General features: G+C 41.6%; 1 protein-coding gene across 14 annotated transcripts in view; it reads left to right on the top strand.

Annotated features, from left to right (window-relative positions):
* Positions 1-27,346, top strand: part of LPP (LIM domain containing preferred translocation partner in lipoma) — a 778,646-nt gene that overhangs the window by 563,234 nt on the left and 188,066 nt on the right. For all 14 annotated transcript variants that reach the window (XM_049854166.1, XM_049903764.1, XM_049852891.1 and 11 more), the window contains one exon: positions 22,592-22,718. In XM_049854166.1, coding sequence (XP_049710123.1) covers positions 22,592-22,718 — 127 coding nt within the window. The remainder of the gene's footprint in view (positions 1-22,591; positions 22,719-27,346) is intronic.

Here is a 27,346-nt window from a genome sequence, read left to right as displayed (position 1 = left end):
GTCAGTCAGGAAACTGTAGTTGTGGGTATATTGTGGGAGGAGAGCTGCATGTGTTTGTGTTTGCATGTTTCTAGTTGTATGTTTACTGTCTGTTAGAAGGATGCATTGGTAGGTGCTTAGTAGGAGGGTCAAGAAATCTTACTGTATAGAATCAAAAGCATTGAACATAAAACAGAAACTATAAACATAGACGTGAAAACATTCCCTGCAAGGATCTTCCAGTCAGAAGTATCAGTTGTGAAATAGTTGAGGGAACGCTAGCTTTGAAATTGGTAAGCCTGAGAGGTTGCATCATTTTAATTTAAGACGGGTCTTTTTCATCAGTGAGAGGACTTCTCATTATTTTTGGAATTTTTACCCTCTGTGCTGAAGATTCTGTGCGCCATACTTCATTTATTATGTAAATATGCCATCCTCTTTTGGTGTTTATACTCCAAGACACATATATGATGACCACTGGTCAAAAATGTCACTGTACTGAATTGATATTCTATTAGTGAACAGTCTACTCCCAGGTGAATGTGTGAATATGTTTAGGCTTTTTAAAAATTGAAGTGAACTCCTGAAGCTCAATAATACAGGCTTCATGGACACACATGGACACACCAGGTTCCAAGAACACCGAGTTGAGAAACACTAACCTGGAGGATTTCTCAAATCTTTTCCAAGTTGTCAGTTGCTTCAATTCTCTCTTGAACTAATTTTTAGGGAGAAGGTTGGCAGAGAGGAAGTGTACTTTCGGACATTATGGAACACCTACATTTACCTTATCCCAGGAGTCATATCAGTGAGCCTAGAGCTTGTTAGGTTCTTCTGTGTTCCGAAGATGTCTACAGATTCCAGAAGTCATGGATGAGCCAGGTTCTTCAGTGGGCGAAGTCTGGCTAGGGGGAAGAGGGTCCATCCAGCTCTCCAGTCACTTCGTTGCCACATACCTAGATCAAGAAATGGAGCTCAGCAGATAGAATCTGTTGTTTCATTTAATTACTTTTCAAGATGCCATTACCAGAAATTTTTATGTAAATACATATTTTATTCCCTGAGGCATGTTAATATGAAACCAAAATTATACAACACTGAAAGGAAAACAAAATTTCCTTTTTACTAGTTCTGCCTGTGTTGTTGGAGACAGGCTATAGGATGACGAAGGTGCTCAAACTTTGCCAAAGGCTCTTTACTTGGTACTCAATTTGTAGAATCAGGAATGCGGGGTTGATATCGACGGGTCAACACAGTTCAGTTCAGTGAGCACTCACTGCCTGCGTTCCCTGTGTTACATGCTGGGCCCCTGTTTTGGAAGGTCTGGACACCCTTAACACAACAAACACTTAAAAGCTCTCCTGATGTGTTAAAAGCGTATAACTACAATACTGGTTAGACAGTAACTAATGCCTCAAAAGAGGTATTTATTAATTTATCAAGTACTTATATTGCCATATATATGCTCCTCAGAAACTCTGTGGGCAGTTCTACTCTGTCCTATACGGTCACTATGAGTCGGAATCGACTCGACGGCAGTGGGGTTTTATATATATATGTGTATATATGTGTATATATAAAAAGCCCTGCTGGCACAGTGGTTAAGAGCTCAGGTTGCTAACCAAAAGGTCGGCAGTTCAGGGGGAGCCAAGATGGCAGAATAGACAGATGCTTCCGGCGAGCCCTCTTTACAACAAAGACCCGAAAAAACAAGTGAAATGAGTATATTTGTGACAAGCTGGGAGCCCTGAGCATCAAAGGCAAGCTTAGACAACGAACTGAGGGGCAGAGGGAGGAAGAGACCGTTCAGAAGTGGAGAGGAGTTACCGGACCTGAATCGCGGGGAGCCCTCAGGCACCATTCCCGGAGTGGCAGCGGCAGTGGGCTGGTACTAGCGTTCGGCTACAGTTTCCTCAGGGAGAAGCAGCCAGCCACACAGCCTCCTCACACCTCCGGAACCTGAGAATAACGGCGCTCTTGGCAAAAGCTAAGTACTTGCGTGTATTTTACTGCGCCCCCCCACCCCCAAGCCGGCTTCAGCAGCTGAATCCCTGGGCCTGAGATAGACACTGCTGAGCACCTAGAGCCATCTTCCCGGCCTTCGAGAAGGAAAAAATTTGCAACTGGGGGGAAAAGATAATTTGCTAGCTCCGTTAACTGGGGGAGCTCAGGACAGAAGCGGGTCCTGTCCAGGCATAAACCGTCCGTGGACCTTGAGCACCTTTCCCTTCTGCATGGACCTGTGTGGGCCTATTTCGGGAGAATAGGCCCCTATTGGCAAACTCCAACCATTTCAGCTGTGCGGTGGAGAGGTGGGTGTTTGACATTTGACATTGCTTTGCTTATTAAACAAGGTCCTCACCTACCCACATCAGGGACCTAAGGACTGGTAGCTCCACTCAGGTCACCCAGCTACCAGCAACAGGGGTCCAAAGATAACTGGTACCTCCCAGTCCTTACAACCAAAAACTTTGGGCGCCAATGGTCCCTCTGCAGAACCCACCCACCATCAGCACGCTCTAGGGAACAGAGATGTGTTTTCCTCAGAGACACTTGGGGGTCAGTTCTCAGCCCCCTGCCTTGTTCAGAGCCTGACCCCCTGCTGCAATCAGATACGGGTATATACGCCAATCACCCCTGCCGCTCTAAGACTGTAGGACAGAGCCTGTACCACATGCTTGATGATCAGCTACCTGGAAACCTGAGGTGAATTCATACAAGAAAACTGAATGGACTCCTAGAGTGATATACCTGATAACAGCTCTAGCCAGCTGGGGACAGGATGCCAGAGCTCCAAAGGTGAAAATAATCAAGCTAGCTCACTTAAGCAACCCGTAGGGGTATACAAAAACAAAACAAAGGAAGCAGCTACGACGCAGTAAGCAAGCATAAACTAATACAATAACTTATAGATGGCTCGGAGACAACAGTCAATATCAAGTCACATAAAGAAACAGACCATGATCGATCACCTCAACAGGCTCTCAAAACAAAGAATCCAGGGATCTTCTAGATGAAAGTGCATCCCTGGAATTACCAGATGCAGAATACAAAAGTTTAATATACAGAATCCTTCAAGACATCAGGGAAGAAATGAGGCAATACGCAGAACAAGCCAAGGAATACACAGATAAAGCAACTGAAGAAATTAGAAAGATTATTCAGGAACATAATGAAAAGTTTAATAAGCTGGAAAAATCCATAGACAGACAGCAATGAGAAATTCAGAAGATTAACAATAAAATTACAGAATTAGACAACTCAATTTCTAGAGAAGCAGAATTAAGCAAGTAGAAGCTGGAATTTCTGAACTCGAAGATAAATCACTTGGCACTAATATACTCGAAGAAAAATCAGATAAAAGAATTTTAAAAAATGAAGAAACTTAAGAATCATGTGGGACTCTATCAAGAGAAATAACCTATGAGTGATTGGAGTACCAGAATAAAAAAAAAGAATAGGGAGGGATAACAGCAAATACAGAGAAAATTGTTGAAGATTTGTTGGCAGAAAACTTCCCTGATATTGCGAAAGATGAAAAGATATCTATCCAAGATGCTCATCGAACTCCACATAACGTAGATGTTAAAAGAAAGTCACCAAGACATGTAATCAAACTTGGCAAAACCAAAGATAAAGAGAGAATTATAAGAGCAGCGAGGGATAAACGAAAAGTCACCTACAAAGGAGAGCCAATAAGAATAAGCTCAGACTACTCGGCAGAAACCATGCAGGCAAGAAGGCAATGGGGTGACATGTTTAAAAAATTGAAGGAAAAAAATTGCCTGCCAAGAATCATATATCCAGCAAAACTGTCTCTTAAATCTGAAGGTGAAATTAAGACATTTCCAGATAAACACAAGTTGAGGGAATTTGTAAAAACCAAATCAAAACTACAAGAAATATTAAAGGGAGTTCTTTGGTTAGAAAATCAATAATAATCAGGTATCAACCCACGACTAGAACACTGGGCAGAGCAATCAGAAGTCAACCCAGACAGGGAAATCCAAAAAAACAAAGCAAGATAAAAAAAAAAAAAAAAAAAAAAAGCCCAACACAGGGTAACAGCGATGTTATCATACGAAAGAAGACACCATTAAAATAATAAAGAGGGACTAAGAAATGTAATCATACACCTTCCATATGGAGAGGAAGATACGGCAATACAAAGAAATAAAAATTAGTTTTAAATTTAGAAAAATAGGGGTAAATAATAAGGTAACCACAAAGGAGACAAACTATCCTATTCACCAAAAGGTTGGCAGTTCAAATCCACCTGCCTTGGAAACCCTCTAGGGCAGTGACTCTATAGCAGCTGGTTGTTTGGGGGGTGTGTGTGTGTGTGTGTGTGTGTGTGTGTGTGTGTGTGTGTGTGTATAAAAAACAAGCAGTGTTCTAAGTGCTTTATTAAGGCATTTCTTCCTCAGAATAACCCTTTAAGGTAGGTACTATGATTAACCCCATTTTGCAGTTGGGAAGCTGAAGCACAGAGAGGGGAAATAATCTACCCAGGGTCAGACAGTCAACAGTTACAGAATCAGCCTATGGGCTCTGGCATCTGTGCTCTTACCCACTATGCTATATGCCCTGGAGAATAGCAAGAGAAGAAAGAAATTTTTGGACTCATTGGATCCATTAAGGAGGTATCTGAGCTGGGATATGGAGACTAAGTAGGATTGACCCTCCATAAGGTAACTGGGAGTGGCTTTCTGTTCGTGTTCTTAGCAGTGGACATTTTATGGGCAATAGCCTCAAGGTGGAAAATGGTATCTGTGGTTGTGTTGAAAGAACAGCAAGTGAGCAAGTCTAGAATGGAGAGTACAGATAAATGGAAGATAAAATGAAAAACAAAGTTTGGTGCCAGGATATGAAAAGCTTTGAAAGTAAGGTCAATGAATTTATATTTTTTTATTCTGATAGCACGCACAGGGCCACCTGCCTCATGTAATTTGTCTAAGTGGGGCCACTAGGCAATGGTAGGTCTTAGACCAGCATGGCAAGGAGAGTGTACCTTGTCCACAGCAGTGCACCATTTGAAGCCAGACAGCTAACTGCCACCAGGTCCTGCTGTCCTCAAAGAACACGCTCTGATGCATACGCCCAGTTGAGCAAGCCGGACCATTTCCGTGAGAAGTCTTCACCTCTCTGTTGATAGAGGACATTTCCCAAATTTAACACATTTGCTTTAGCACAACCTTGTGCCCCATTAGAGCCAACGAACTCTGAATTGTATACATTGTTCTTGCACTCTTGGTCACCTTCTGTACTTAAAATAATTTCTGGCTTCCACTGACAATGTGTTGCCAGAAGTGAAGACCCTATGGAGGGAGCATCCTTTATGAGGTTGAAGCACTGAGGGGACCAGCTTTGCCCTTGCTGGTGTCAGTTTTAATTCCTCACACACAACTGTAGCTCCTCTTCCTTTTTTTAGGAAGCTCACTTACCAATTAGCAGGACAAGCCACTGTCTGGGAACTGCACAGCTCACTTTTCAGATGCTGCTGGAATGTTTTGGAAAAATATTTGACATCGTAGCCTATGTTGAATTTGGCTACCAGCCCTATCACCTATGCTTAAAAAAAAAGGAACTTAATTCATCAACTGATTTTCTTCTAAAGACTTTTAAAGTCTCTTGCCTCCACCAACCAGAAACTATCCCTCTCCCCCAGTTTGGACCTTATTCAGGCCAGTGTCTGGGGTATGATCAGGCACATGAACAGATCCAAAGGATGATTTCTGACTCTTGGAGTCAGATGTCCACATTTTGAGAGCCTTCATTGACCTTCCTTCATGGTGACGTTGTCAAGGCACTACCACAGCCCCGTGTGTGTGAGCACAGGCTTTGGGTGAGGCACCTCTGGGCCAGATCAGTGTCATGTGTCCTTCACCTCTGAGCCCAAGTTTTCTCATCTGTATAATGGAGCCATTAATCCTATTTGCTTCGTAGGGATTTTTGGATGTAATGATTGGATGTGATTTTGCATTAAATGTAACAATCCATGTAAATCATTTAGCCCAATTCCTTACACATAATAAGCGCTCAGTAACTGTAGCCATTATTGACAATAACATGAAGTATTGAGGATTAATCATGCCTGCCAAAGTTCATGCCTCTTCCTGTGGCTGGTTTTATTTTATGACGCCACAGGCCTATCCCAAAAATCAATGATGATAAAGAAGAAGGCACAGAAAAGTCTGGGCTCCTTTTTAAACTAAGAGAGGTGGACTCCCAAAGTTCACCCTTCAACCAAAGATTAGACAGGTCTGTAAAACAAACAATGACACACATGAGGAACATGGTTTTTCTTAGTTCAGTCACGTATGCAAGACCAAATAGGCAACACCTGCCCAAAAGCAAAGATGAGAAGGCAGGAAGGGATAGGAAAACTGGATAGATGGACACAGGGAACCCAGGATGGAAAAGGGGAGAGTGTTGACACATCACAGGGATTGCAACTAATGTCACAAAACAATTTGTATATGAATTGTTGAATGGGAAACTAATTTTCTCTGTGAACTTTCACCTAAAGCCCAATTAAAAAAAAAAAAAAAAAACACTAAGGGAGGTGGCTTCAGCTTGTCCCCATGCTCTCTCTTGCCATCCTTATCCTGATATCATTCCCTAGGGAGTAGGGAGAAAGCTAATGGGAATCGTGGATACCGATTCCCCAAAGATATGCCAAGCAATAAAATGAGGGACAAATTAACACTGTATATGACTGCCAATGTTTAAACTACCAATGGTCCGTGACCCCAGTTGCCCACCAGAATCAACTGGGGAACCTTCTAAGATACTTCTAAGTATCTCTTGGGCTCCATCCCCAGAGATACCATTTAAGTGGTGTTATTTTTATTGTTGTTGAGAGAGAGGCTTGACCCTTGTGATTTTTCAGCTCCCCAAGTGATTCTGATAGGCAGCCAGGATTAAGAACCCCTCATTTATGTAGAGGCCCCTAGGTGGCACAAATGGAGAAGCACTCGGCTGCTAACTGAAAGTTTGATGATTGGAACCCATCCAGAGGGGCCTCAGAAGAAAGGCTTGGCAATCTCTTTTGAAAGGTCACAGCCATGAAAACCCTATGGAGCACAGTTCTACTCTGGAACACATGTGGTCGCTCTAAGTTGGAATCTACTTGATGACAACTGGTGGTTTAGAGAAGGGGCAAGCAAAAGGAGGACGTCGGCATGCTCTCAAAGTGACCATGGGAAGAGTCGATGAAAAACAAGTACCCAACAAGCGTGCTCTGCTTCTGCTGGATCTATTATCTCAGTGTGACAAGTGCAGTCAGGAAAGAAAAAAGGAGGAGGGACCCAACATCAGATATCTGAAAGCTGCTGCTAGTCTTCAGGTTGATGTTAGACAGGGGCCTTAAGAATTCAGCTTGGGGAAAAGCGAAGGTATCTGCTGAGTGTAGCTGAGGGGAAATCTCTGTATTGTTGTGAAAGGCTGAATGTCAGGCTCTCTGAAAGGATGGAGATTTTGTTAGTTTTGCCTGCTGTCAAAATAATCAAGCGATTCGTTGGCTTTCATACGAGTCTTTTTCACGTTGGTGTACTCAGTAAGAACTCATCTCTTTTCTCCATGTTCTCTCATTTCCAGTTTCCAAATTATGGGGGATCATCTAGTTCAGTGGCAGCTGCCTCATTTTACAGATCAGCAAACCGAGTGATATGCCTAACACCTCACAGTACGATAGAGGCAGATCTCCTGTCTCCCTTCCAGTAGGCCATGGTCTTCTCTAATTTGGGTTCAAGGATGGAAGCTCTAACTTTGGAGCGTCCCCTGTCCTGCTGACCCTTGTTTTCAAGGATGACTGATGTTTCTTCCTTTGGAAAACTGATCTTACCTCAACTGCCCCAGGCATGGCTGCAGAAGAACCATGACCTTGCTGAGAGCTGTGGAGTGCCAGATGCGACTTAATTTTCCCTAAGTACTTTGGAGGAGAAAAACAATAATCTATGTGATGGGCTTTTGGCCTAAACCCATACCCTTTAAGAGGAGATGAAATTTGACATAGCTTATATTCTGATTTAAAGAAAAATGCTTTGTTCTGATGTCATTTGTTAATTAATAGTCAAAGAGGATTGACTTTTTCTGTGCAATGTCATCCAGCCTTTGAGATTTTAGAGTGGCATGGCCCAAATCAAATGCCTTGTCTCCTGATGATTTCAGTTAGATAAATCTACTTTTGGTATTCACGAGCTACTGTATTTGTACCTCAGATATAGACCAGATATATCCCTTCTTTGACTCGACGGCACTGGTTTTTTTTTTTTTGTTTTTTTTTTTTGACTTGTTAATTCATTCAGTGAACATTTGTCGAACACCGTCTGTATGATGCCAGAGTGGCTGGATGATGAAGGTTGTACATGGAGGATGTGGAAGGGAATCAAAGAAGATGCAGCTATGTGGACAGGGCTGCAAAGAATTTTCTAAGTAATGCTCGGGATTGGCAGAAAGCGGCCAGCAGAGTTTAGAGGCATATGTGAGTATAGGTTAGTAATATAATTAGATTTGCATTTTACAAAGGAAAACATCTCATTATGGTTTACCCATTCTCAAACACTTGTTGCATGCCTTCTGCATGGTAGGCGCTGTACTTGGTTCTGAAGACACAAGAATGAATGAAAAACGGTCCTTGCCCTCAAGGAGCTCACAGTCTATTGAGTTGCCTTTCTGACTTTCCCACTAGATTGTGAGCTCCTGGAGGGCAGGCACTTTTGTTCAACTGGAAAAAAAAATACTAATAATAAGCCTAAGTTTCAGAGTTGGACCTGCATTACAATCCTAGCTTTATTATTTTTACTTTATTCGCCTGAGTTAACTGATCTGGAAATTGGGGCTAGCAGTGTGTACTCATCAGGGAGCTGTACAAATTAACTAAGAGAAGGCTGACACATGCTTCCCCCAGCAGGAACTCTATGTGCTCTTCTGCCTCACAGTGCCAGCCACATGGTAGGTATATATTCAGGACACTTCTGCTGCCTGGGTGACTGGAGAGCCTGTGTACTCTGGTGTCCTGGGGTTGGGAGGATTTCAGCCACCATATTTATTGTTGGCAACCACCATGTTTACTTAGCAGGTCCCTTCTCAGCTCAGTGAACAAGTCACTTACTCCAGGCTGTGATCTAAGCTCAAGGCCAGTGTTGGGTTTCACACCCCATCCTTGAATCCTGGGCACGTATTTTGTAAAAGTCAGAACCAAAGTCAAAAGAAGATGACGCAATTTCCTCTCCAGCCAGAATGCCATTATTTCACCGAAGGCAACAAATCCTCTCGGCAGGAGAGCTTGATTGGCTTGAGCTAGTGTGTTTAGAAATGATGGAGTCCTTCTCACAGTGGCCTTAAACAGGAGGTGTTGGCTGCCCCTCACCTTTGCTTGATGCCTTATTGTTTTCAGAGCATTTTCATGGTTCATCAGTCTCACTCATTCCTAATGAAGTCTCTGAGGTTCATGTGGCAGGGGTGAGCGCTCACCACTGGGGCCACTGAGGCCCACAGAAGGGAAGTGACTTGCTCAGGATCGTACAGGTCATGCTTCCTTTTGTAGGAGGCTTGCTGTTGCATCAGAAAAACTGTGAGTAAATATTAGTGCTTTCTGTCTGGTTGGCACATGATGGTATACCAGATGATCTGTGTTCAATTTTTGGCTCAGTGAATGAATGACCTCAAGAAATGCAGAATGGGATTTCCAAGACTGATGTGCTTCTCTGAGCTAGGAAATTGCCCTGTCTGTTCCCCTGACTTTGGTCACAGTGTAGATCTATTCCATTATACAGAGTGTATGCCATTCAAGATGTCATCAGATACATTTGAGAAACTCTTAAAGGCCGACATAATGCCTCCAAAGGCCCTCTTCACACCTACCTTGTAAAGCGCACATAGAATCCACCTGGTCCAGAATAGACCGGTAAGCCCTGGAGAGATTATGTGGCACATGCTAAGCCATGTGGCTTATTTGTGCAGATTTGGGGCTCAAATCCCAGCCCTCTGGCTTTTAAGCCCAGTGTTTGTTACAGTACCTGACATCCCAGCCTCATGACCTAATCTCCTTACTGTTTGCTCTGTGTTAGGCTTTTCCTTTGGACGCTAGAGCATGGTAAGGCTAAACCTATAAACGTCTAAATTTGCCATAGAAATGGTTGCATGAAGTATCCTTTGAAGTGGAAAATACTATATTGCTTCCAAGTGTCTACTGCACTTAAGGAGAAGTTTTCATTTTTTCCCCAGTGTTACCTCTCGTTTTTTTCTTAATGTTTCGAAAAAATATTCAGTATTTCTTTCATCTACCAGTTGGAATTGAAAAGTTGGCCTAATTTCTCTGTCCCCTTCTCGCACAAGGAATAGCACATTTTAAAGGATGATAAAAAGCAGGGTAAAACAGAGATCAAGTCTATAAATACTTCCCGAAAGCCCTGTAGTTGGAAGCAGGTAGAATAAGGAAAGAGTCGAGGCGTTCCTCTCTCCTGCATCATGGTCCCTCTTCTAGAGGTAGTTCAGTGGTGAAGAACACCAGTGCTAGAGCTGGACACACCATGGCTTGAGTCTGGGCTCTGCTGGTACTACCTGGGAGAGTTAGTCAACCTGCTTACCATCCTTCCTCCTCCATTTCCTTGTTTGTAGAAGGAGGCTAATGATATTACCTGTAGCTTGTAAAACATCCACTTGGCACAATGCCTGTACATTTTAAGTAGGAGCCCTGGTGGCACAGTGGTTAAGAGCTCAGCGGCTAACCAAAAGGTCGGCAGTTCAAATTCACCAGCTGCTCCTTGGAAACCCTATGGGAGCAGTTCTACTCTTCCCTATAGGGTCCGTGTGAGTTGGAATCCACTCGATAGCACTGGGTTTATTTGTTTTTCTGTTTGTGTGTTTGTTTGTTTGTGTGTTTGTTTTAATTAAGGTTAGAGGCCCTGGTGGCACAGAGGTTAAAAGCTTGGCTGCTGACCAAAAGGTTGGCATTTCTAATCCACCAGCTGCTCCTTGGAAACTCTTTGAGGCAGTTCTGCTCTGTCCTATAGGGTCGCTATGAGTTCGAATCGACTCTATGGCCCTGGGCTTGTTTGTTTGTTTTAATTAAGGTTAGGGGCCCTGGTGGCACAATGGATAAGAGCTCGGCTGCTGGCCAAGAGTTCGGCAGTTCAAATCCACTAGCTGCTCTTCGGAAACCTTGTGGGGCTATTCCACTCTGTCCTATAAGGTCCCTGTGAGTTGGAATCAACTCAGCAGCAATGGTTTTGGTTTTTTTGTTTTGTTTTGGTTTTAATTAAAGTTACCTCTGATCACAGTTGTTATCTTTATTCAAAACCCTCTCCTTTTGGTTTTTAGGGCTTTTCTTCCCATATCTTTTCCCTAGAGAGGAAATAGTATCAGCTATACCTTAACCACAGTTTAAGCCCATGTGTCATGGTATTTTGCATTTCTAACCTTATTTGACCCAGGATCGTTAAAATGATAGAAATGGTGAGGTATATTGCATTTGTAACAGTGTTCAGAGTGCTGGTGTGGTAATGACCCTTTGTATGCTATGGCATTCCAATTAGAACAACACTTTGGACGCTGACCTTCCTGGACTTAATCTCCTGTTACTAGAATTTAGGAGGCAGTTTCTGGAATCAGTGTGGTTGGGTTCAAATTCTAGTTCCTTCTCATACCAACTCTATGACCTTGAGCAAGTTATTTAGCTTCCCTGTGTCTCAATTTCCTTATCTGTAAAGAGGGGTAACAAAAGTACTTCATGGGAGTATTTCAAAGGTTAAAGGAGATTATGCATGCACAGAATACTGACAGCATAAATGTTACTGGGAGTCTCTGAGTGGTATAAATGGCTCTCGGAATGTACTTGTCCATTAACCACCCAGAGGCACCTCAGAAGAAAATTCTGGTCATCTACTTTCAAAAAACCAGCCGTTGAAAACCGTATGGAACACATTTGTACTTGGACACACTCGGCGTTGCTCAAAATCCACTCCATGGCAGCTAGCCGAATGTTACTTCTTATCATAACCCTCAGACATTGTATGAGGCCTAGGACCTGGAAAATCCCCTTGCGAGGGCTCGTTAAATTTCCTTCTCATAGAACAGAAGCATTACCCTCTAAAATGTTGGAAAATGTGGTTGAGAAGAAGGAAGAGAGGCAAGACTGAGGTCAGTTTATTTAGGGCTCAGGACCAGGGCTTCCAACTAGTTCTTTCAAACTGGTTAGAAGCCCTGCTCTGGACTCATCCACAACAATAAGAAGCCCCTGGGGACCACATAGACTGAGAAGAAACAGTCTTTGTTAGTCTAGGAACAGGCGACTTAAAAGGGATGGCACCAGTGCAGGCTGACAGAATTCTCTGTGGACCACATCTGTTGGTGCCAGCTGTTGTCAGTCTGTGTCGGCTCGCCGAGAATAACAGCAATAATTTTCACTTTATAGCAACTTCCATCTCAGGATCTCAGAATGCTGCATAAATGTAGATTAAGGCTCCCAAAATGCTTGCCAAGAATGAGCTACTTTACAGGGCATCAAGAATGCGTCACCGTTCTGAGTGAATCTTTCATGGTGGAAAGAGGACTAAAATAGTTTGGAATGAGACCTGCTCTCCAGATCGGAGCTTTCTTCTCGATTTTACCCCTCACTTTCCAGATGACCTTGGACAACTCAATTCCCCTCTGTGATGCTCAGCTTTCTCAAAACGAAGGAAGGGATTCCTTTGCCACTACATGATCCCAGTGTCTCTTCTGTTTCTGAAACTCGCAGAGAGAATTGCCTCCCAATTAGACTACTGCTTGGCACATTTTGGAGAGGCCTAAGTTCTTGTAGAAGTCCCCGACTGATTTCTTAGTGTTTTATGCATGTTTAGGCCAGAATGCAGCAGATAACGTTATCACTTTGGTCACTGAGAAACTTGACTATCCTTTAGCTTTTCATATGAGAGAGAAGGTGTCTTTTACATGTCTTTCCCTTTTGCAGACCTTTAAATACAGTGTTATTTATTATTTCCTTTGGCTAGTATAAGATTTAGCATTAATCACCCAGCTTATATCAGAGATTGGTGAAGGAAGTAGTCCTTTGCAGAGCAGTTCTCCATCTTTTGCTGAAGCGTGAATAAGAAACTAAAACCGTTTGCTGTCAAGTCAGTTCCGACTCATAGTGACCCTATGGGACAGAGTAGAACTGCCCCATAGGGTTTCCAAGGAGCGGCTGGTGGATTTGAACTGCCGATCTTTCGGTTAGCACCCATAGCTCTTAACCAGGGTGAAAAGGACATTAAAAAGGCCAGGTTTCTCAAAGTCTTGTCCTCAAACCATCTGCATCAGAATTGCCTCAGGTGCTTGCTATAGCCTTGGTGGCTGCCTTTGTACAGAAAGCAAATACTATATCATAAAAAGTAGTGTTTGTTCCTAAAAGGTTCCGTTGATAGTTCAAGACTTTGTAATATCTTATTAAGTTCCCCTAAAAACACGTAGACGTGTTATCAAATTCCTCCATAATGAAGTAGATGAGCCGAGAAGACAAGGCAGTTTGGGTGGTGGTGAAGTGCGTGCTTTCTAGATTTGATGACTGCATTCAAATTCCAGATTGTGCTTATTATCAAGGTAGCCTGTGCCTCAGTTTTCTCATTTGTAAAGTCAGGATAGTAACCAGCTGATTGGGTTGTTGTGGTGAATCACTAGTCATCTCATATAAAGTATTTTGAGCACTGCCTGGCACCTGTTAAGCATTTAGTATACCTTACTTATTTTCAGTCTCATAAATTATAAATCAATAAACACATAAATTAAACACTAAAGTATTTCTGCCTTTCAGAGTTCATGGAGAATGGTAAAGAATTCCTTCAGCAGAATTACTATTATTTTAATCATGGTAGATAACTGATTAGAAATAATAAATGCTATTAGGCTTTGAACAGAGAGAAGATTGAAGTTGTTAGGGATTTCATTTTACATGGATCCACAATCAACACCCACGGAAGCAGCAGTCAAGAAATTAAATGATGTATTGCAATGGGCAAAGCTGCTACAAAAGACCTCTTCAAAGTATTAAAAGGCAAAGGGGTCACCTTAAGGACCAAGGTACACCTGACTCGAGCTGTGATATTTTCAGTTACCTCTTGTGCATTCAAAAGCTGAACAGTGAATAAGGAAGACAGAAGAAAAGTTGATAGGTTTGAGATATGGTGTTAACAAAGAATATTGAATATACCATGGACTACCAGAACGAACGAATCTGTCTCGGAAGAAGTACAGCCAGAGTGCTCCTTGGAAGCTAGGATGGCAAGACTTCGTCTTACATACTTTGAACATGTTGTCCAAAGGGACCAGTTCCTGGAGAAAGGACATCATGCTTGATAATGTAGAAGGTCAGTGAAAGAGAGGAAGACTTTCAACGAGATGGATTGACGCAGTGGTTGCAACAATGGACCCAAACATGGCAACAATTGTGAGGATGGCACAGGACCAGGCAGTGTTTCGTTCTGTTGTACATAAGGTTGCTGTGAGTCAGAACCACCTCAACATCGCCTGACACCAACACTGGGCTTTTAGATTGTCAAAGCGTGATGTCTGTTCCCCTCAGCAGCATTGCTGATGAATGACACTGAGTCATTCATATTCTGTCTTCCACCTTCCTCCCACGTTTGAAAGGCAGCCACGGCTCAGATTTGACAGTCTGTTTGTGAGGCTGTAATACAAATAATCATGAACCCTGTTAAATATTAGCACATGCCATGTATCATCTAAGGTATTCCTCAGAACGACCCTGAAGTGAAGGCCTCCCCTCTTCCCTGCCTCCTCCATCACCCCCCATTTACAGAAGCTAATGTTAAGAACAGTTAAAAAAAAAAATACTTGGGAAATGTTACACAAAATAAGTGATAGAACTTGGTGTTTGAACCAGCTTCTTCTGCTTCCGAATCCCACACTTTCCCCGTTACACCACAATCAGTGGTTCTGAAAGTAAAAGGGGCCACATTGGTCTCCGAGCTCTGGTATAATTAGCATCATGCTTTAATCAGTGAGGTTGACTGTCTTGATTAACCTTTATGATAGATCATGTAAGTTTCATATTTCTAAATGAATATATAGAAGCAGCTGTAAATTAGTGGAAAAACACTGAGCTTGGATCAGAAGACTTGTGTTTAACTCCTGGCTCTACCGCTTATTATGGGTGTGATGTCGGCTAAGTTACTTAACTTTTCTTCTTTTGTTTCTTGATAACAAAACGAGTTTCATAACATCACCACGTTTTTGGACTTTAAAACCAGAACCAAACCCAGTGCCGTCAAGTTGATGCCGGCTCATATCGAGCCTGTAAGACAGAGTAGAACTTCCCCATAGGGTTTCCAAGGAGCGCATGGTGGATTTGAACTGCCAGCCTTTTGGTTAGCAGCTGAACTCTTAGCCACTATGTCACCAAGGTTTCCTTTTGGACTTTGAAATGTATTAAATGATCTAGCGTATGAATGTTGCATTGAGGCTTCTTGTTGACTTTGAATGAGCATTCAGATGTAAAGGGTTGTTTTTAACCCATGAAGGAGTAGAATACCCCTTAGTTTCTGTGAATTTCATCCCTCCTTTACGTCCTAATTCAGGCCCCTTATCCTCCTGATGTCTTTTTGGTATGCTCCAGCCTACTGCGCCCCCTTTTCTGCTCTGAATTCGTATCACCTGTTGATACACTCAAGTGATATTTATACAAGCATGACATATCTTCGTGGATAATAATAATTTAGCACTTAATTGGTACAGACAGTAAGGGGTTTACATGGACCATCTCATTTAATTTATGAGGTAAATCCTATTGACCTCATTTTATGGTTGAGGCAACTAATTAGTGAAATTAAGCAGCTTGCCTGGATCACACAATTGGCAAGTAGTGGGTATGGGATTTGAACCCAGGTAGGCAGACCCTAGTATCTCGTATCTCTAAGCTATACTTTGAGTCCCTGGATGGCACAAATGGTTAAGAGCTGGACTAGCTGAAAGTTTAGGGGTTTGAACACCCCCCAGAGGCACCTAGGAAGACAGGCTAACAATCTGATTCTGAAAGGTCATAGCCTTCAAAACCCTGTGGAGCAGTTCTACCCTGCACACATGGGGTCGCCATGAGTCGGAATGGAATCAAAGGCAGCTAACAAGCCATGCTGATTATGTCCCTCGGTGGCATCAATGGTTGGAGTTTGACTGCTAACCTAAAGGTTGGTGGTTCAAACCCACCCAGCAGTAAGTACCATGGAAGAAAAGGCCTGGCGATCTGCTTCCATTAATATCATCCAAGAAAACCCTATGGAACAGTTCTATCCTGTAACATGTAGAGTCTCCATAAGTTGGAATCAACTGGACAGCAACTAACAAGAATAACAACAAGCCATACTGATTATTGTCAACATTCAATTTTTGCTTTGTTCTGTTATTTCTCCCTTAAACGCCTCGATTTCCTGACTGGATTATAAATTTCTACAACTGGGTGTATCTCACTTATTTTGATGACCACCTTAATGTGTAGTTAGTAGTATTTGTGGATAATTGAATGTGAATTTAAGCAGAATCTACACTGTCAACACCACTCAAATGTCCTGGAAACAGAGACTTGACTCCTGTCACTTCTTTGTCACTGGCTAGAAGCCAACCTTCTCACCCTGTTGAGCTACTGTACTTGGATTTGATTTTCACCGGTCAAGCAAAAAACACCGTTTTCTCTGTCATTCTCATCTAGGCACTTTGCCTGCCTCCCTGCCGAGGCACCAAAATGCAATTTGATCAGGGAGAACAGTGCGTCTTGCAGAGGATGGACTTGTTTGCCTTGGGTGGCATTGTTATTGAACAAAACACAGGCCGTTTCTTTGCATCCAAAGTGCCTAAGCAAGAACCCCTCTGACTCAAATGAAAACCACCATGTGTGAGGTGAAATATGGGGAGTTAACCATTTGTTTGCTGGGTTGCATTTCCCACGAAAAACTCAAAAACAGAAATTTACCTCAGCCATGGAAAGTGATGTGCCAAGCGTCGTGTTTGCATATTAAAACGGAAAAGTGATTTGCATGTTATTTCAGTGTCTTGTGTCACGTTCAGGCATCTGTCAAGCCCACTAGATAGAAACAGCTTGTATGGTAGGAAAGTGTTTCTGTGCATATCAGACTGAAAATATAGGTGTCTTTCTTTTTTTTTTTTTTTTCTCAAAAATCGTCCACACTTTTGAGTTCTCAAGTCCCTCTTGGCTTCATACCTGAAAATACTGAAGAAAAGACTGGAACTCCATGTTTTACAAAGTATATGTTTTGTTATTTTATTATTTTAAGGGCCATCCTTTTTTTCTTTTCTTACTATGTACTATTTGGATAATTTTAAAATTACTAATTTTTAAAAATTATTCATAATCCCACCATCCTGACTTAAGTCTTCTTAGCATTTCAGGATATTTCCTTTTAGTAATTTTTTCTACACTTCCATAGACACACACCCTGGCACTTTTCATGTGTATTTTTATACATTTGGGATTATCAGATGTACTATTTTAATATTCTTTCATCTTTTTAATGTTATAATGGTTAGAAATGTAAGACAAGCTAAATATCTAAAAACAAGAGATTGGTAAAACCTCACCCTGAGCAGACAGTGAATTAGAACCACCATCATCCAGCCCAGGTAGGAGAAACACCATGGTGTTTCTTTGATACAACTTTATTAAAAGTGCACCATCTGATTAAGGATAACTTTTCTATGGGACGATGGGGTGGGTTGTAGTAAAACCTTTCTTCCCAATGTTGGAGCAGCTAGCCCTTTGCATTGTTCCAGGAGTCAAATAAAGATGCAACATCTAGGGAAAGTCACTGCCAAGCCCTAGTGGGACACAGAAAAGACCAAGACATGGTTTAGTTTGGAAACTCAACTTTGAACAATAGTTCATTCAACTCATCAAACTTCCATGAGTCTTGTTGAGGTGAAGCCAACCAATGGAAATCATGTCTTGGATTATCTTACTCTTGTTATACCAAACCTATTATGCCTAAGAAGCATAATAAGTCCTAATTAACGGGAAAAGGCATGGAAGTTTTAGCCTTAGTATTGTGAAAATAGCTTCCTTTAGCCAGGTGTAAGAGGAATGTGTAGTGACATCAGAGGAGAAAATACTGAGAAAGATCTTCTCCCCCTGCTTAGGCAGCTTGATTTATTATTTAAGGAGAGCCCACCTGGGAGTACAGAAAAAGCAGTGAAGTGACAACAGTGAATTAGATTGGCAAGAGATCCTTTGACCTAGCTTCTCCTTAACCCTGATAATCTGGGGCTACTGCTGCACACATGCCTTCCCTACTTCCTGCCTACCAAGTGAGATAGCATCAGTGGTTGTACCTCATCTGCCTGATGAATCCAGGTAGGAAAGCGTAAGAGAAGACTGCTCTGCTTTGATTAGCTCACATAAGCCCTACTTTACTATTTCTCTTCTGGTGTCAAAGCCTGTGATGTGGAGAGGTGAACAATTTGGAGAGCCAGCAAAGCATGCATTCACCAACTATCATGCATTTTAAGATTTATAGATAAAGTACTCGGAATAATTACATCTCTTGCTAAAGCAACAATTAATGTGAAATTCAGGTCTCCTACACCGAAGTACTTTATCAGCAAATCGGAAAGTGGAAAGTTACTGAAGAGGTATTATTCTGCAAACCTTCCAAGTCCAAGGCAAAAGCCTTGTCTGTTAGTGGTGTGTGATCTGTCCCTTCTGGTAATTATAATGGCCATTTATTTGATGTTTAACGCTTTACAAGGTTTCTTCATACAAGTTACGTATTATTATTCTCTAGTTTATTGATGAGAAAAATCAATAATAGGGAAGCACGCTCTCAGGGAACTTACCTAATGCCCTAGATGTCAAGCCATAAGAGCAAGCTTGCTCCAAGCCTAGACACTCTTGAGGCTGTTTTGACACATGGAGACTGAGGGAGGTGTGTGTGGAGAGAGGTCACTTTCCCTCAGCTCAGGCTGGATCACCATAAAACTCAGGTTGGAAAGCACCACAGCTGCCTTAGTGGAGGCTCAGCCCTCTCCCCTGGCTACAGTAAATCTTCCTGCAGCCCACCATGTTGTAATTCACCATCATCAGTCCCTGGGTAGGACTCCAACTGTGGCTTCAGGGGATTTAGAGGCGTCAGTACAGGGCATGAGAAAGGGAAAATCAAAATTGAAAGTTAAAGGCTGGCTGGAATGGGTTTCAAAGCTAGATTCAAACTTCTAAAGGCAACATTTCTGGGCCTTTGATTTTATGCTCTCACCATTCATCCTGCAAGGAAATGGAATTTATGAATAGAAAAACCAAGAGCATACTTTTCTACTGACATGAAACTGCGAGGAATTTTCATTTGTGGGTTTCTAATTGTTGACAAATAGGCAATCCTCCCACCCTCCCTTAATTCTCTGCAGCTCATTGCCTTGTGGCCAGTTCTTTTAATCTGAGGCAGAATATGTATCCGGCAGTCATCTGCTCTTGGCCAGAGAGAACTGCTCCTTCCATTAAATAGTGAGACATTGAGGGAAGTGTATCAGAAAGAAGAGGCAGCCACAGGGAATTGCAAACTGCAAACTTGACACAGCTAAATAGGGGGAAGAAAAGAAAAGAATGAAAATATCAGAAATATATATATATATATATTTTTTTTTTCCTGGCAGGCCTTCAGCTCCAAAACGGGGCTAATTCTACCTTTTGAAAAGAAGATAATTTTCATGTTTCTTTTTTCGAGAACATATAATTGAAGTTATTTTCCCTCTGAGAGGAGGAACGTCTTGTACATCGTTACAAATGGACAAGAGAAAAATGAGCAGCTCTGGTACTCAGAGCCATAGCGTGTTCATTATCATGTAATCTTTCTGAATATCTTGGCGTCTTTTCCAGGTGTTTTATCTGTCTGGAGGGTTGCTTTGCTGGTAAAGGTGGGACTTGTACTAAGTTCGAGTTATCTAGCACTAAGTAGCTGGGAAATCAACAGCCCATAAGGACTCAAGGGAGAATAATGACCTATATCGAGGCCAGTATGAAGAAGCTGAAATGACGGCCAGGTAATGGGAAGCCATGTTGTAAACTGGCTCCTTAGGAAGTGTATTTAAATATTTAAATGTGACAGCTAAGATTCAAGGTAGTGGGTGATCCGGATTCCTCCACCTCTCCTCCAGCGTCTTTGATGTTTTTGCCTAGTACAGGCTGTTTACCCTGCTTCCTGTATTCTTGAGGAGTGCCAATGGGATCCTGCCTTCTCCATCCAAGGGGGCTGATGGTAGGGCAGGTTGATCAACCTTCGTGTGTTCTTGGTTCTATGCCCCATTGTAGTGAAAGTTCAGTAGGCTGCAGACACCCTGTGACCTACCCACTGCTTACTCAGATGAAGAATGCTGAATGAAGTTCTGGATTGTTTCGGGGGATGCTGACAAGCGGCTTAAGTACGTCTGTAAGTGGAAACCTCTGTCATAATGAGGTTTCCACTTACTCAGTGTGTGTCTGTTTTTATAAACTACAAAGTACCTGTAAATGTGAATATCTGTGATTTCACCATACACATCCGCAATGCTATGCGCCTTGCGTATAATGGGCACAAAAAACCCGAGAGAATAAAATCAAAGGAGCCTTTGAAAAAATTTTACACATGAAGACACCAAGGCCCAGGGAATGAAAATTACAAGACAAGTTAAAGGCAGAACTAAGATTGTTGTTGTAGTTGTCGTTAGCTGTTGTCAAGTTGGCCCTCAACTCATGGCGACCCCACGCATGATGTGATTGGACTGTTGTGACCCACAGGGTTTTCACTTACTGATTTTCAGAAGCAGATCACCAGGCCTTTCTTCCTAGTCTGTCTTAGTCTGGAAGCTCAGCTGAAGCCTGTTCAACTGCAAGATTAGACAGATTCTAAATAGTCAAGCCTTCTGTACTATGAGTTCCTGTGTAAGAATGTAACAAGTGCTTCAAAATACCATAAAGTGTTACAGAAATGTGAAGGACACTGATATTTGGGTTATTCTTAAACTGGCAGAGTTTCCTTGCTCACCAAGGATTCTACCCAAATGTGTTTTGTGTACGAAAAGTAGTCCTTGTTATTGCATTGTCCCACCCATAACTTTTATCAGGGACCTAGATCCCATTAACCTGTTACGTCCATATTAAGCCTTCCTGGAAATAACAATCTCCTGCGCCTCTAGCAAGAAAAGAGCAATGGCAGGAAAGAGCCAGGTGCAGTTACTTGGACATTTTCTATTTCCTGACACTTTTTCAGTTATATTTTTCATATCTGAGAAAACATCTTTATTATAAAAAAAGGAAAATACATAAACATATAAATGGAAACAACATAAAACAACCCACGTACCCATCACTTTCAACCTTAACCTTTGAGCATACTTCATATTTCATTCTAATTAGTATTCCTCCTTTAAGAGTTTGAGGCAGTGGATGGCTCTCCTTCTTGTTGTAACTCAGGACCCAGGCTCCTTCCATCTTGTGCCTCACAGGCTACGTATAACAAGAGAAGATGGGAGATATAGTCTAACTGTATGCCCAGAAGGAAGAGAGAACAGTTCTCTGTCTCCACCACAGAATTAGGGTCCTTTTTACACACATTATCCTTTAAATTGCTCAGAAATGATGTCAGGTGGCTATTTTTAAGGCGTCATTGGCCTGGGTGTCTGAAGATGTTCGCACATTTGCATGTTTCAGAAGCTTGTCTTTGATAAAGTTAGCCATGCCCTTAAAATCCACGAATGATTCTCTGTTGTCTAAAAAACAGTATCCTGGCACTGACTTCAACTCACCTCTCTAGCCTCATCTTAGCTCTAAAACCCATTGCCATTGAGTCGATTCCAATTCATGGTGACCCCATGTGTGTAGAAAAGAACTGCTCCACAGGGTTTTCAAGGCTGTGAGCTTTCTACAGCACATTACAGGTCTTTCTCCCAAGATCCTTTTCAGTGGGTGTGAACCACCAGCCTTTCAGTTAGTAGTCAAGCACTTAACTGTTTGTACCACTCAGGGACTCCTAAGTCTATTCCTCCTCTATTTCTTACCATTTTTTGCTGAAAAACATGTTCTTTTATATATACTGCTCTTAAAAGGTCCTTCTTCCTTCCTTCTATCTTTCTTTCTTTTGTCCTTTCTTTTTTTGTTTAGTATCTGGTGAAATCCAATTTATCCTTCAAGATCTAACTAAGATGTCATCTCATGTCCAGCAGGCTCCTCCCATCTCAGGGCACTGGATTCATATCTGTGTTTTAGTTTTTATTTTTTATTGTAATGATCTGTTTTCTTGTCAGTTTCATCCTACACTGTGAGTTGTTGCAGGCAGGAACCCTGAATAATTTGACTTTATAATTACAGTGCTTGCTACCTGACAGCCCCGCCAGAAAAGTAGATTCCTACTGTTACAAACATGGATTTCTAAAGCCTGTTAGATGACTCCTCTACATAAGGCAAGTGAATAAAGTGATGCATCTAAGGTCAGACACTGAACAAGTAATAACATTTTTTAAAACCTAGGTCTCCTAATCTCCAGTACTTCTTCCTCTGCAATGCAAAACACGACTTCTTCCGGCTGATTGCCTTTGTTGATGTCTAGGTTGGATTTAAAGGACCATGGTGTTTTCTGCTTTTCAGGGTGGACACCCAGGGTCTATGGGACCTCCAGCTGCCCCCTCCTCATTCCGTCCGGAAGATGAGCTCGAGCACCTGACCAAGAAGATGCTATATGACATGGAGAATCCGCCTGCTGATGAATACTTTGGTGAGTGGGGTCCAGAGCTGACTGCTGAATGCTATGTCCTGTTCTGACTTCCTTACATAGGAATTTGAAGTATTATCAGCCCCGCTGGTAAAGTACATGAGTCCTGATGCATGGGAGTTGGTATGCATACGCCCCCAACTGAGCAATTCTGAGATTATCATAAATGTGGTATCTGCTTAGCTTGTATAAACATCTCAGTGGTAATGTGGTAAAAATTTGACTTAAATTATTAATTTTTTTGGCAATTAATTAGCTTCCCATCAGGCAGAAATAGGGTTTCTTGTGCATTCAGGTTTCTCATTGGCTTGAAGATTCATGCACAAAACGTAGAATTGGTCATTGGTTAAACTCCACACTTGCAATCCTTTCCCCATCCAAGTTCCAGGACAGGATGTTCCCTAGGTATGCTTTATTTTGTTTTGTTTTGTTTTAACTTTTTCCCTTGCCAAACCAGTGAACAGCTGTGAACCAGTAATCCATTCAGTCCATTGTTGTTGGTTCTGACTCCTAACTACCCAATGTACAACAGAATGAGACACTGCCCGGTTGTGCAGCACAAATTTATGAATTGTCTGCTATTTGTGAGCTGCTGTGGACACAACATAAGAAATATATACACTAAAAGTGTGTCATACTCTTGTTGTTACAGCGGAGGCTGGTTTATATTGGAATCTAAGTTAAACCCATAGGGTCGCTATGAGTCAGAATCGACTCGACGACAATGGGTTTTAAGATAAACCTTAAAAAAAAATCATGTTAGAAATGAGAACTAAGGACTCAGTATTAAGGAACAAGCAAAATGAGAAGTGAACATACCAAGTATATATGCTTCAGATGTCGTCACGATAAAATGCATAGCAATAAAGAAAATTGAATAGAATTATGTAATGGATATATGTTGAGCACTCTGAAAAGCAGACATAAATTAAATGGTATCTTTGTCTTCAAGAACTATTCTAGTTCAATTACTTGCTGACTTAAAAAACTGGGATGAATTACTCTCTCTAAATCTTCATTTTTGTTTTGTTTTATCTATAATATATAAATAATAACACTGTTATTTTGAGTATTGAATGAAATATTTATACAAATCACTTAGGCTAGTTCTTGGCATGTATAATATGATCAATAATCAAAGTTCTCCCTTCCTGTTTTGGGCTTACAGTTTATTTAAGAAAACAAGATATGCCCATATAAAAATCTATTGACAATACCCGATAGAAGTTCCTGGCAACAATAAAACAGATGTCACCAATCAGTATAAAATCATTGCCAAATGAATGTTACTAACCATGAGAGAGAATCTGGAATAATAGCTAACTTTTGTTGAGTGTTCGTAATATGCCAGTCACCAGTTTGTGTCCTTTACATGAATTAACTCCTTTACAGGAAAACGTAACCCTGTGAAGTAGATGCTATTATTAATTTCCAGGTTAGGAAACAGAGGCACAAGACTGTTAAGTAATTGGCTTCACATCAATAGCTAATATGTTCAGGACTAGGATTAGAATCCAGGCTCTTGCTCTATGCATTGAAACACCACACTATAGAAGATAAGGAAAACTTACCAGGCTGGATATTTAGCAAAAGCTTTATGGAGGAGATCAGCTTTGGACAAATGAAAAATAAGAGATGGGTATTCTCTTCTAACCAGACAGAATAAGCAATATAATGAGTGCAAGCCTGAGTTATTCAAGAAAAACGTACTTAGTCCAGAAAAATCCACCAAGTGCCTGTTAAGTGCAGGCTCTCTTGGAAGGCATTTTGGGGGAATATGGAGGTAGGCAGGCATGGGCTTGCCTTTAAAGGTGTTTGTCGTCTCATATATGTACACGGTTATGGTGTTTTATCATAACACAAGATAAAAAGTTACAAGCAGCTTAACAGAGGCTCAGCCAGTGTTCTTCGAGGATTCAGAAAAAGAGAGGCAAGGATAAAAAAGTGTTTATGGAGTAGTTAGACTTTGAGTAAGGCTTTAAAATTATACTAATTGAAATTTAGAAGTGGGAAGATAGTAGAAGAGTGAGGTTATTTCTGATGAGGGTAATTTTGACATAACACTGAATAAACCAGTTGGATTGGAGCGCCCATGTTGGAAGTAGCAAATATTGGGAGGTAAGATTGGAGAAGTAGGTGGGACCAATCTAAAGAGGGCTTTTAATGCCTGGCTAAGGGCTGGGGCTACCACCAATATGTCAGTTTGTGATGCTGTGGTGGCCTATATGTTTCTAGAGGCCAGAAGCTACTCCACCAATATTTCACACACCAGCAGAATCACCCATGGTGGACAGGTTTCAGAAGAGCTTCCAGACTAAGACAGATTGGAAGAAGGGTCTGGCAGTCTAGTTCCAAAAACTATCCAATGAAAACCCAACATACATGTAACAAAAATATAACAACAGGATATTGTCCAATATAGTGCTGGAAAATGAGCCCTTCAGGTTGAAAGACGCTCAAAATATGACTGGGAAAGAAGCCTTCTCAAAGTAGAGTGGACCTTAATAATGGGGGTAGATAAAGCTTCAGGACCTTCATTTGCTTGTGTAGCATGACTCAAAATGAGTATGGAATGTACAAAGTATGAATCAAGGAAAACTAAAGTCATCAAAAATGAAATGGAACACTAAAAAAAAGACATCTTGTTTGGTAAGGTAGAGAATTAGTGAAAATGAGAGAAGCCTTCAATGAGATGGATTGATGCAGTAGCCACAACAATGGTTTTGAACATAGCAACGATCATGTGTATGGCACAGAACCAGGCAATGTTTCGTTGTTATACATAACATCACCATGAGCTGGAACCAATTAACAGCAACAACAACAATGGGTAGGGACTTTACCTTTCATAATGAGTCAGCACACCTTGAGATTAAATGCCATGGGAACTGTTGGATGGGTAAGGGTTAAGAATGTGGGTTCAGGGGCCAGAATGACTTGGTGTGAATGCCAGCACTACCTTTTACAGGCTAGGTAGTAGCAATATGCAAAGTAATAATTAACAGAACTGCCATTTACTGCTTTACCAAACTAAACCAAACCCGTTGCTGTCGAGTCAATTCCAACACCTAGCAACCCTATAGGAAAGAACAGAAGTGCCCCAGAATAGAAGTGTCCCACAGGGTTTCTAAGGAGCAGCTGGTGGATTCAAACTGCTGACCTTTTGGTTAGCATCCAAATGCTTAACCATTGTGCCACCAGGGCTCCATTTACTGCCCTGCTCCTGAAATATTTCCTGAGCACCTGCTCTATGCCTGCAACTCTGCTGGGTGCTAGAGACACCCAGATGCAGAGACTCTGCCCTCACAGAGCTCACAGCTTCCTGAGAAGGACAGGGGAGAGGCAGACGGGTTAGGGATTTTAGTAAGGATATCTGCAGTGGGCTGAGTGTGACCGATACACTATGTGAGCACAGAAGACTGGGCCCATAAGTCTGCCTGAAGGAAGGCTACACAGAAGTGTGTTTGCATCAGGAGGGCCTGACCCAAGGGAGGTGGTATGAGTCCTCACTTGCTCTCTGTCAGAATTTTACCATAAGTCCATTCTAGACCAGAAATAGTGTTCACAAGCACTACCCCAAATGAACTCTTGTTTCTACTGCCATCTCCAGCCCCACCTGAACCCCATTGCCTACTCCCGTCCTCCATCACTTTGCTTATTTAACGCTGGAGTTTTCATTCAAACCAGTTGAGTTGCTGAAGGTAATTAAGTGTTGTTTCAGAGGTCTCCTGCTGGACTACAAGCTGCACAGGGAGTGAGCAGGGACTAAATATAAATAAATGGTGTCACAGAATAGGTTCTCCTGCAGTCATATTGCTTTCATCCCATGCTGCCTCCTATTTTCTTTTTCCTTAAGTGGAATAATTCATGAATGAATTGATTCTTCTTTTGGAGCCTGTCATCATTTTTAACATCTTTTTTTTTTATCATTAAGGAATAACTATAATTATGGTGCATGTAAACATATTGAGAAAGGGTATCAAAAGATCAACTCACAGTTTACTTACCAATTACAAAGGAAACAGGATACCTTTATACTGGAGAGGTCTGTTGAACACCATTGTTATCCAATTAATGAAGTTTCACATCTGCAATAATGGCATGACCACGATGTGCCAACTGATGACGTAGTAGGAAATACCCAATGTCACCTATGTTCTAGTCAAATGTTTAACCTCAGTCCAGCCATGAGGAATTAGACAAACCCTGATGACAGGACATTCCTCAAGACAACTGACCTGTATTCTTCAAAATTGCCAATGACATAAGAAAAGTTAGATTAAAGGTGATTGAAATGACGTGTCATTCAAATGCTAGACATGAGCCTTGACTGGATTCTCAATCCAAAAAAAAAAAAAAAACTGTAAAGGATTTGGGGGAAAAGTTAGAGAAATTTGAGTGTGAACTATACATTAGATAATAAAATAGAACAGTGTTAATTTATTGAATATGGTAATGGTATTCTGGCTGTGCAGGAAAATGTTCTTGTTTTTAGGAGTTACCTGACATAACGAAGTGTTTAGGATGAAGTATCATATCTACAACTTACTTTGAGATATGTATACGTATATACTCCTTTATGTATACGCATAAATGTATGAGTAGGAGGGCAACATTACTTCAGGTTAAAA

This window comes from Elephas maximus, chromosome 1, assembly GCF_024166365.1.
Source record: "Elephas maximus indicus isolate mEleMax1 chromosome 1, mEleMax1 primary haplotype, whole genome shotgun sequence".
Taxonomy (NCBI): Eukaryota; Metazoa; Chordata; class Mammalia; order Proboscidea; family Elephantidae; genus Elephas; species Elephas maximus.
Note: the sequence above shows the minus strand (reverse complement) of the source record. Positions and strands in the feature narration are given on the sequence as shown.